Here is a 10,431-nt window from a genome sequence, read left to right as displayed (position 1 = left end):
AAGATATTTTTTCAATATTTTGTCCATGGAACAATCCAAAAACTCTAACTGCAGTACAGCCAATTAAAGAGACTGTGCTTCTGTCCCTCCCTGCTTCCGTTCATGTTAAAAATCAAAGATGGCGCTGCTGTGAATAAAGTCTATAAAGTGACCATATTAACCTGGGGTGAGAAATTATAAAGGTCCCGGTGTACTTCGTTTTTGTGCATTCTGGATTGGATAGCATTTCTGCTTTTCAAAGTATACTCTTCTGACTCAACTAATACGAGCACGTTAAACGCATGCGCACTACGCCTGCTTTTTGATACTCTTTTAAGGCCAAAGTATTCTTCGGTTGTCTGCATAGGTGATCACCGTGCACAGTATGTTTGACGCAAATTTTGTCAGCACAGACAGCGAGGACATGTGGGCAGTCCTCGTCTATGCACATCATCTGCCGCTGACTGTACTAAAAGAGTATCAAGAAGCAGTCGTAGTGCACATGCTTTGAACGCATTTGTATTTATTCGTGGTCAGAAGAGTATACTTGAAAAGCAAAGCGGTCCACCAGGCACAATCCGAAACCCACAAAAATGAAGTATACATGGGCCTTTAGTACAGTCAACGACTGTGCACCGACAATGCACACAGATGAGGACTGGCCACATGTGGACAAAATTTGCATCATGCATAAGGCCCAGGTATACTTCATTTTTGAGTGTTCTGAATCGACTCTCGCCTGGTCGACCGCATTGCCTTTGTGAGTATACTCTTCTGATCGTGAGCGAATACGAAATGTTTGACGCATGCCAACTACAACTTCTTTGTGATACTCTTTTAGTTGAGTCAATGGCCGGCGCATGCGCCTACGATGCGCACAGACGATGACCACGTACATGTGTCGAAAAATTTGGCCGCACAGACTGGATTATGACAAAATTTATGTCACGCATACTGTGCGCTGAGCACCAACGTGGACGTGCCAGTTATACTTTGGCCTATAGTGTGCACAGAGTGATCACCAAAGCAGACAACCAAAGTATACTTTTGGCCTTCAAAAGTTTGAATAAGAACGTTCCCCTAACGTTAATTCCTAGAAATTTCATCTTTTGATTTTATTTATACAACCATACATTGATCTTCACAGAACATTGCAGGAAAAATTTTGTGTGACAACCTAATAAGAAGTTATACAGAACGTCTTCTATTTTTTAGGTATTATCCCCCCCCCCTCCCCCCTTTTTTATTAAATTGTTTTTTTTTTAATTATTATTATTATTTTTAATTTTCATATAAGGTATGGAGCTATAAATGTTGACGGTTTAAGAAATAAAAGATAAGAACCTTCTTAGGAAGTCTTTTCAAGGATACAAAATGTTCTTAACTTTGTTTTTTCTCAAGTTAAAAAATACAAATAAAATAGTAGTTAAGATTAACTTTATTCTTAAGGATATTTCGTGAATCGGGCCCCTAAAAGTTCGGGACATCAATGACGTCAGCACATGTATGCGCAGCGTAGCGCAGCATAATGAGCTTCAACCTACCCAAACGAGTTTATGGCATACGGAAGTATCGTTCCCGTCTAGGTCACACCATAGAAATCGGGTCACACGCGGAGTTGTAGTAGCAGTTAAGCATTTTTGGAGTCAGTCACTCAACCAAAAGTGCTGCGTAAATGAGTGAAATTTCTTTAAGATACAAATCGGGAAACTTTCTACACTGCAGACCGCTCCATCTCTTCAGTGGAAATGTCTGCGAACGTTAGTATATCTCAAGTAAGTGCAACTACATTATTTAACGGGAGTTTGGTATGGTGATCTTTCATTGGCTCGGTGAACTGCCATTTCATCTGTTCTGTCTTACTATTGGTGGATAAGAAGAGTTCGGTCATAGAAGTAGGCGGATCTAGATCATGTGATGTGGATACTGTTAACCCAAGGAGCACGAGTTTTTGTGAACAGTTCATGTGTAATAAAGCGTTGATAACACCAGATATAGTTCGTGCATAGAATTGTCGTTGATTTTAAACAAACCGAGCTACGCTATTTTAAACAGTCAAACTTTAAGGAACGAGTTGATGTCTAGTCTCATGCTTGACAGCGATGCATTCTTGAATGCTTTTCTCATTTGTTCATTGAACAACTAACCTCGCACACCTGAGAAGTAATTGATAGGTGCGTCGGACACAAACTGTAGCAAAGTCAATTAAATGGAAAAAAAAATCCCGCACACTATCCTGGCTTGCAAAGAGTAACAAAATGTATTAAGCAACGTTTCGGTCACTCGACCTTGGTCAGGTATTTACAAACAGAGTGCAACAGCACCAAATTTAAAATATGTCATGACCAATCAACACATCTGATGACCATGACATCACAACCAATGACAGTCAATAAAATAGAGAACATCTAGAAAACACCTATAAATACAGAAAAGAGAAAAAACATCACATATACAGCAGCCCAAAAACATATAATAAATTACACCTGTAAGGTAACCCACACCATTACATACAGATCCTTTCTTTCATTTATATTCCATATACATACGTATATACATACATACACATTCATTAAAATGCGTTCAAATCCCATTTAGCCTAATGTTATATATATATATATATATATATATATATATATATATATATATACATTTAATTAAATGCTATTCATTGTTGTCTGTCAACCTCTCTGCAACTTTCATAAAAAGTAATCCTGTATGATAATGAAAAATAATGAAACCTAAAAATAACCATTAGAAAACGTTCTATATACGTTATTTTAAGGTTGTCCCACAAAAAAACCTCCCTGTGACATTCTGGGAAGGTTTGTTTATTATTATAAAAATTAGAACCTAAAAATAACAATTAGAGAACATTCTGTATCAGTTGTTTTAAGGTTGCCACACAAAATCCTGCTGGGAATGTTTTAAAAATATATATAACTTAGAGAGAACGTTCAAAGAACGTTAGGAAAAAAGAACCAAACTGGAACCATATGCTAACGTTAGGGCAATGTTCTGTGTTTGCTAGGTTGTAACAAGTACAATCAGCTGTTAAACAATCGTGATCGGTGAACGTTATTCTGGTCGGTGCTATTGACTAAATTATCTCTTGTTTTCTATAGTCTTGTCTAGTTACTTGTGTCACAATATAAGCATAAAATATCTCTGAGTGCAAATGTCGAATGGCCATGCATTTTTCAAGTTTAATCAAATATAAAAAGCATTTAAAGGATTAGATGCACAACTTAGGACATTTATATACAACCTGTCTCTTTTAGCCTATTCTGTCATAGTGTTTTCTGAGCTTGAAGATCAGAGTGAACAAAAACAGTCCTGTAGAAACAACTGGACACACAGTGGTTGAGCAGCCTAAGCATATCACACATTTATTTGGCGCCTTTAGTTTATCAGCACTGCCCAGTGTCCAGAAAAGACAGAGTGGGGTGATTACAAGAATGCTGTACAGAATAAATTACCCTGTACCACTACCAGCTCATTCATTCATTCATTAGGCCTTGGAGCAGGCACATCTCACCCTGCAGCCTAGTAAACAGTAAAACAGTCAACAACTAACATGGAAGGACCATTCAAGTACATTAGAGTGAGACTTTGTTTAAGCTTATTTTTTTTATATTGCCGTTCACTGGAGTTGAAGTGAGCATTAATTTGAAATGTTTTGATATTTTCTTTCTTTCAGGAAGGAAATGGCAAAGTCTGTCGAGTCATTCGCATGGGGACAAGGAAGAGCCAGGTAATGTTCCTGAGTCATTCAGTTATGCTGTTTTGTTATTCATTTATTCTTTCAATTTTTGTGACAATATTTGTTGCTACACATAATTATAAACTTCAGATGCTAACTTTTACATCTATTGCATATATAGACTATAACAAACTTTAACCATGTTTTCTATTTTGAAATTATATTAAATGACAATAAAGGTGTACATTTACCTAAGAGAGTAGTAGAGTTGATTCTTTTTGCATTGTCACAGAGAGGTTTATCATAGAAAATTTGGCTCTTCTTAACCACATAGAACATTACATTAAGGATTTTCCACTTTTCAGCCCCAAATGAAATTAGCAATGGAGTCAGTAAAGTCGATAATAGAGAAACATGCTGAATGCATTGAACTGGAAATGTTAGTTAGATTTGTTACTTTAAGAAACCGTTGTAAAGTGAGGGCAGATAACAAAATGGAAATGGGTGTGTTAACTAATGTGCAGTGATCAGATAGAAACTGATCCTCAGTGTCACCATAGCGATTGCTGGGAGTGGCTGCTAACATTAAAAAAAAAAAAAAACAATGGTTTCAGTAGATTGGTTTCTAGCACTGTTGAGGTTAAATAAATAGTTAATCTTTTGTTTCTTACTTTAAATATTGAGAAAGCTGCTCTCAGAGCAAAGTTAGGCATGTATTTGCCTCTTACTGTATTGCATCAAGGCTTTATGACATTAATGAAATTTCATTATATTTAATACAATTTCAATATATTTAAGATTCAATAATGGTGCTGTGTGTTCTCAGCTGGCACGCATCCAAACAGACAGTGTGGCCAGCAGACTGAAAGAGCTTTATCCAGATGTTCATCTAGAGATAGGTAAGTGAGAAAATCGTGTGTGGACCATATACACTCACCAAGCACTTTATTAGGAACACTGTGGTCCTAATAAAGTCCCCGACGTGGTCTTCTAACGTTGTAGCACATTTGCCTCATGGTTTGACATATTGTGCATTCTGAGATGCTATTCTGCTCACATCAGTTGTACAGAGGGGTTATCAGAGTTACCGTAGCCTCATATTCCTGAGATCACATATTTTCCCCATTCTGATGGTTAATGTGAATATTAACTGAAGCTCCTGACCCATATCTGCATGATTCTATGCATTGCACTGCTGCCAAATGATTGGCTGTTAATAAAGTGCTTGGTGAGTGTATATCTAAGTGGATGACATTGCATTTGTGCTGTGAAAAGTAGAGAATACTGAGGTCTTTGCATAGATTGTCATCTGTAGATCTTGTCTGATTTGTTGTCTCCCCACTACTTTTCCTTTTCTTTTCCTCATGCACTCACTGCTTGTCTAAAAACAGAGAGGTATTGTGTCTGCTGAGAATGTGTAATCCATACCACTGCTCCACTCTACTGTCTATGTCAAAAGAGATGAACGATGATGTCAGAAATGGAGCCAGTGTGCACAACTATTCAGTTGTTAACCTTTGTGTCTTTTTTAACCTCTATGTGCATTACAGTTGCAATGTCGACAATAGGGGACAAAATCCTGGACACTGCATTATCAAAGGTAAAAATCCATCCACAATTTCAGTCATGCATTATGTCAGGCTTTGTACTGTCAGTGAAAAGAAATGCCTTTGGACTGCTATGTACAAGATGTCTGAATCCTTTATAACCTATCAAATTGATCTTTTGTTTTGTTTTTTCATAATTAAAAGTTGGGGAGATTTTATTACATAAACCAATTAATCATACATATATCTAATTAATCATAAAAACTCGATCTTTATAGAAGGATTACATTCTACTATTCTTTTTTTAAAAGCATGTTGTAAATCACTGTTGGGTTTTCTTAGATTGGCGAAAAGAGCCTCTTCACCAAAGAGCTGGAGAATGCCCTTGAGAGAAATGAGTAAGTTTGATCAATCAGTACTGAGCTTCTACTAGGATTCTGATCCATAATGTATTTTCTCATGTCAGCTTATACTTAGGAAACAAAATGTTCAGTTTATTATGATGTAAAATGCTTAAGATTGATTTAAACTGTAATTATTACACGTTTAGTTAGTTTCACTGATGACAGCATTTCAGATTCCTCAATCAGCATCATGTGCTCTTTGACATTTTGCTTCAGCAAAACAGTTTCGTACACATTTACTCAATCAGATCAATTACCTTCTGTCTGTTTTGCTGTTCATCTCTGACTGATTTTCAATGCTCTCCAATGGCAAATAATTGTTACCACTATGCATTGAAAATGGCATGTGCATTAGAAGCAGTGTTGACAGTTCTCGTCAACATATTGATATAACTTGATTTTTATGTATGTGTTTTTTACTGATAAACCAATTCAAGCACATATAATAAAGTAAATGCTATAAATGGCACAATGCAATAGAACAATATTTTTCTTGTTGTCCACAAGTTGGGGATATATATATATATATATATATATATATATATTATTTTTTTTTTTTTTTTTTAAATATATATATGTGTTTATTCATGGCTAGAGTGGATATCGTGGTACACTCACTTAAGGATTTACCTACCTCATTGCCGCCTGGATTTACTATTGGAGCCATTCTTGAGTAAGAATTTTGAACTCTCAAAAAGCTTTCTTCGTTTTCTTTTCCAATGTTTAACAACTATAAATGTATTAATTATAATGACCAAAGGTACTGTAGCATATACTTTGAAAACCTATTAGAGCTGTGTGTGATATGCTATGTATTGCTTTGTGAAGACGTGAAAATCCCCATGATGCAGTTGTACTTCATCCAAAGAATGCTGGACTTACCCTGGACAGCCTTCCTGAGAAAGGGTAAGGTCTATTTAATGGCATCCTTCAGTGTTCATTGTTTAACAGTCTACTCATGCTGTGCTATGTCAAAGTGGAGTGTTGCATCCTCAAGAATTTGATTGCTAATCCAATAACCAATGGAGATCAGCAGAGATTTCCTAGTGACAGGATTTGAATTCTAAACTCTACATTCTGTCAATTTTTGCAGTTATATAACCAAAGTTGTCAGAAACATCCATTTCCAAACATTTCAACACCTCTCTGTGTTCACTTGCAGTGTGATTGGCACAAGTTCACTTCGCAGAGCAGCTCAGCTGAAGAAAAGATTCCCTCAACTGGAGTTTGAAAATATTGTATCCTGCATTTTCCTTTGCTTTATGTTTGTGGATGCTTATATATATGATTAATGGAAGCAGCTTTATCTTCTATTTCAATAGACTGCCAAAACAAGCAAGTACATTGTGAGTGTTTGTTATACCAGGAAGTTTCTGTATATTGAGTATAGCACTATAGGTGGTACTAGAGTGTTTTTTCTTGACTTTACTGCTTTAGAGAGGGAATCTAAACACTCGCCTAAAGAAGCTGGATGAAAAAGACGACTATGATGCCATTATTCTGGCGGCAGCAGGCCTCAAACGTATGGGCTGGGAAAGCCGAATCAGTCAGGTATGATTAGTATTCAAACTGTTTTTTCATCTGGCTAGGGTCATTAAAGGAATGTACCAGGTTCAATACAAGTTAAGCTCAATTGACAGCATTTGCAACATAATATTGATGACCACAAAAATTAATTTTGACTTGTTCCTCCTTTTCTTTAAAAAATTTAGTGTGATAAAATAACTTACTACCTTTTCTGTGTGAAGTTATAGCCAATTTTACATCTTTGTTTACATTACAATGTAATGTTAACAAAACCTAAAATCCTTAAACGACTGTAAAAAGTATGATTTAAACAACTTCACAGCTCAAATAATACATGAGTTTCAACAGTAGAATTAATGTAAGTGCTTTTATAAAATTATAAGCTTCACATTTCTACCTTTTAAACCCACCACAAATTGGGTGTATAGCAATAATTTAAAGGAATAGTTCACCCAAAAATTATAATTCTCTCATTATATTCACACCCTTATGCCGTCTCAAACTCGTACGACTTTCTTCTGCGGACCACAGGATGTTTTCAAAGATTTGATATTTATACAATGCAAGTCAATGGGGCCAAAGCTTTCAAGCTCCAAAAAAACAAAGACAGCATAAAAGTAATCCATACGACTCGAGTTGTTTTATCCATGGTTTTGGATGAGAAAGTAGACCAAAATGTAGCTCCTTTTTCACTATAAATCTTAAAATCAGCGTCCTTGATGCGTTCATGAGAGAAGCTCGATTGCACTTCTTGCATTAAGTGCAAGGAAATGTATTTGAGCTTCTCTAATTTGAGAATCAACCATTGAAAGCCCAAACTGACCAACTACTAATCTGAGTATTGGGCGTCTATGGTGGTTATTGCTCCGGTTTATATAATTATTTATAATGTGTTCAATTTAACTATTAACTGTTCTATAAACTCCTTGCAGATTCTGGGCCCTGAAGATTGCATGTATGCAGTTGGTCAGGTAAGTGCGTAAACATCCACAATCACATATCACTAGGTGTTCATGTACTGGATTTGAAATGTCTGCAAGTTAATGCAAGGCTGTTTTCAACTTTTATACCCTTCATGCTTGGCAGTTATTGTTGTGGTGTTCATATTGTTGTTCATGCAAGAAAAGAAGCACCTGCAGCTGCAACATCAACAGTTTTGCCACTGCACTTAATAAACACTAGGAAACACCTGTCTAACAATTTATGTCAACGGTAACAGTCAACAAATGCAGTTATTTGGTGTATGTTGCATATATGCAGATACAACAGTGCTTTGTTTGTAATGGAACTGCTGTGAAACTACTGTATGCACACTGCATACTTAAATGGATACTTTGTTATGCATTTATCAAATGTCAGGAGTGATTATATCAAAATATTGGATATTTTACCTTTTATCATCAGGGAGCACTGGCAGTGGAAGTCAGAGCACAAGACAAGGACATTCTGGAAATGGTGTCTGTCCTGCACCATACAGACACAGTGCTAAGATGCATCTCAGAGAGAGCTTTCCTTAAGCAGTTGGTGGGTTCCCTTTGCATCCTTCCTGGAATACATACACTCCAATGAACTAAGGGCTGTTTGAGGTGCTATCTTGGGGACGTGGGAAAGCTCACCCACAAGTGAAACTTATGTCCTTGTTTACCTAACCTTATATTGATCCAAACCCGTATGACTTACTTTCTTCCTGCTGTGGAACGCAGCCTCAATCACCATCCACTTTCATTTTATGGAAATAAGATGCAATGAGAGTGAATGGTGATTGAGGCTAACACTTAGCACTTAGCATGCAGTTTTATGGTTTCACACTACTGTCCTCCTCTACTTTTAGGAAGGGGGTTGCAGTGTGCCTGTTGCTGTTCATACCGAAGTGAAGGGGTCCATGGTAATACCACTAAATACAGAATATAACTCTACAGACATTCAGTGGCATGTTACTGTGCTACTTTACTAAATGTAGATTGATCAGTTTATATTTAAATGAGTGGTGTTGGTGTTTGTACTGAATTAGTTAAAATGAACTCTTTCCTGGTTGCAGTTGTATTTAACCGGGGCAGTTTATAGTTTGGATGGAGCTGACTGCTTAAAGGATACTATGCAGACGTCTGTGGAAATAGACAACAAAGTAAGGATGACACAGGATGTGGTTTGTTTATTTCTCTGGAGAGTAATTATCGTTCATCTTAAGATGGCACATGTACGAGATTTAAAGTGGATACTTAAAATGACTTGCATTTTACAATAACCACCAACCTTTACTCTCCTTATCTATCAGGTGAATGAGAGTGCACAGGAGTGTGTACACGTTGGAGTCACTGCCAACAGTATATCATCATCAGCCCTCGACGCTGCTGAGAATCTTGGGAGTGATCTGGCTAATCTACTCCTAAATAAGGGGGCCAAAGACATTCTCACGACAGCCAGAAAACTCAATGATGCACAATAACAGTTTACTTTTTCTTTTCACTTCTTGCACTGGAGTGTCAAGACCAAGTTCATGAACTTTTGACATGCTGTTAACATGGATGAACTGTACACTCAACCATGTGCTTTATAGCCAAGTCTCCAGAGCTTAAATGCTAAGTAGTGTTTGAATGAATATACCAGTATAACTAGAAACTGCCAGTATACCTCAGAGCCTTTGTTTAAAACCATAAGACAAAATGATTTTCTCAGCTGCTGCATCATACAAGACACTGACATTTTGTACCGTCTTGACTGCCATTATCTTCTCTCAGGCAGACTTTTAGAAAAAAACAAATATCATACTGATGGTTTTCAGTTTGTTATATATATATATATATATTTTTTTTTTACAGTCGTCAGTGATTTTAATATATGTGAGGATTGCTCCTTTATCTACTTCTCACAAACTGTGATGTACTGGATATGTGACATATTCTGTGTTCCAACAATATCTAGTGCATTTGCTCATATCACTGTGGAACTGTACAAAACAGGCATATCACAATACTGGGGTGCTATGAAGACATTTAAGTGAATTTATGAATATTTGGGTTTCACAACTTAAACATGCAAAATTCTTAATACTAAATCAGCAGTCTAAATAGTTTCTATTAGCTATTTGTGTAATCAATATACCAATTTTTACGTTCTGAATCAGCATATTTATAAAATTGTTCTTGGTTAAAGATTAAAATAAACTTAAAAAAACTCAGCCGTTTTCCATAAAGTGCCTTTATATACAATATTTATGTACACCATGTAGTAGGCCCGTTTTTTTATTTTATTATTTGACCGAAACCATTAG

The 10,431-nt window shown here is 36.4% G+C and overlaps 1 protein-coding gene across 2 annotated transcripts; it reads left to right on the top strand.

The window, feature by feature from the left end:
• The first annotated feature begins 1,543 nt into the window (after positions 1-1,543).
• Positions 1,544-10,338, top strand: hmbsa (hydroxymethylbilane synthase a). Of its 2 annotated transcripts, none has more exons than XM_051692504.1 (14): positions 1,544-1,754; positions 3,680-3,733; positions 4,509-4,581; positions 5,233-5,282; positions 5,572-5,627; positions 6,229-6,306; positions 6,462-6,539; positions 6,796-6,871; positions 7,071-7,184; positions 8,093-8,131; positions 8,565-8,684; positions 8,992-9,045; positions 9,199-9,285; positions 9,436-10,338. In XM_051692504.1, the coding sequence occupies exons 1-14, from the start codon at positions 1,728-1,730 to the stop codon at positions 9,604-9,606; spliced, it is 1,077 nt and encodes a 358-aa protein (XP_051548464.1). In that variant the 5' UTR covers positions 1,544-1,727; the 3' UTR covers positions 9,607-10,338. The 2 variants fall into 2 exon arrangements, with proteins under 2 accessions (XP_051548464.1, XP_051548454.1); XM_051692494.1 differs by lacking the exon at positions 1,544-1,754 and adding an exon at positions 3,432-3,583.
• The last annotated feature ends 93 nt before the right edge of the window (positions 10,339-10,431 follow it).

The sequence above is a fragment of the Myxocyprinus asiaticus genome, chromosome 4 (assembly GCF_019703515.2).
Source record: "Myxocyprinus asiaticus isolate MX2 ecotype Aquarium Trade chromosome 4, UBuf_Myxa_2, whole genome shotgun sequence".
NCBI classification, from domain to species: domain Eukaryota; kingdom Metazoa; phylum Chordata; class Actinopteri; order Cypriniformes; family Catostomidae; genus Myxocyprinus; species Myxocyprinus asiaticus.
The sequence above is the reverse complement of the archived record's forward strand: the minus strand, read 5'-3'. Positions and strand labels throughout refer to the sequence as shown.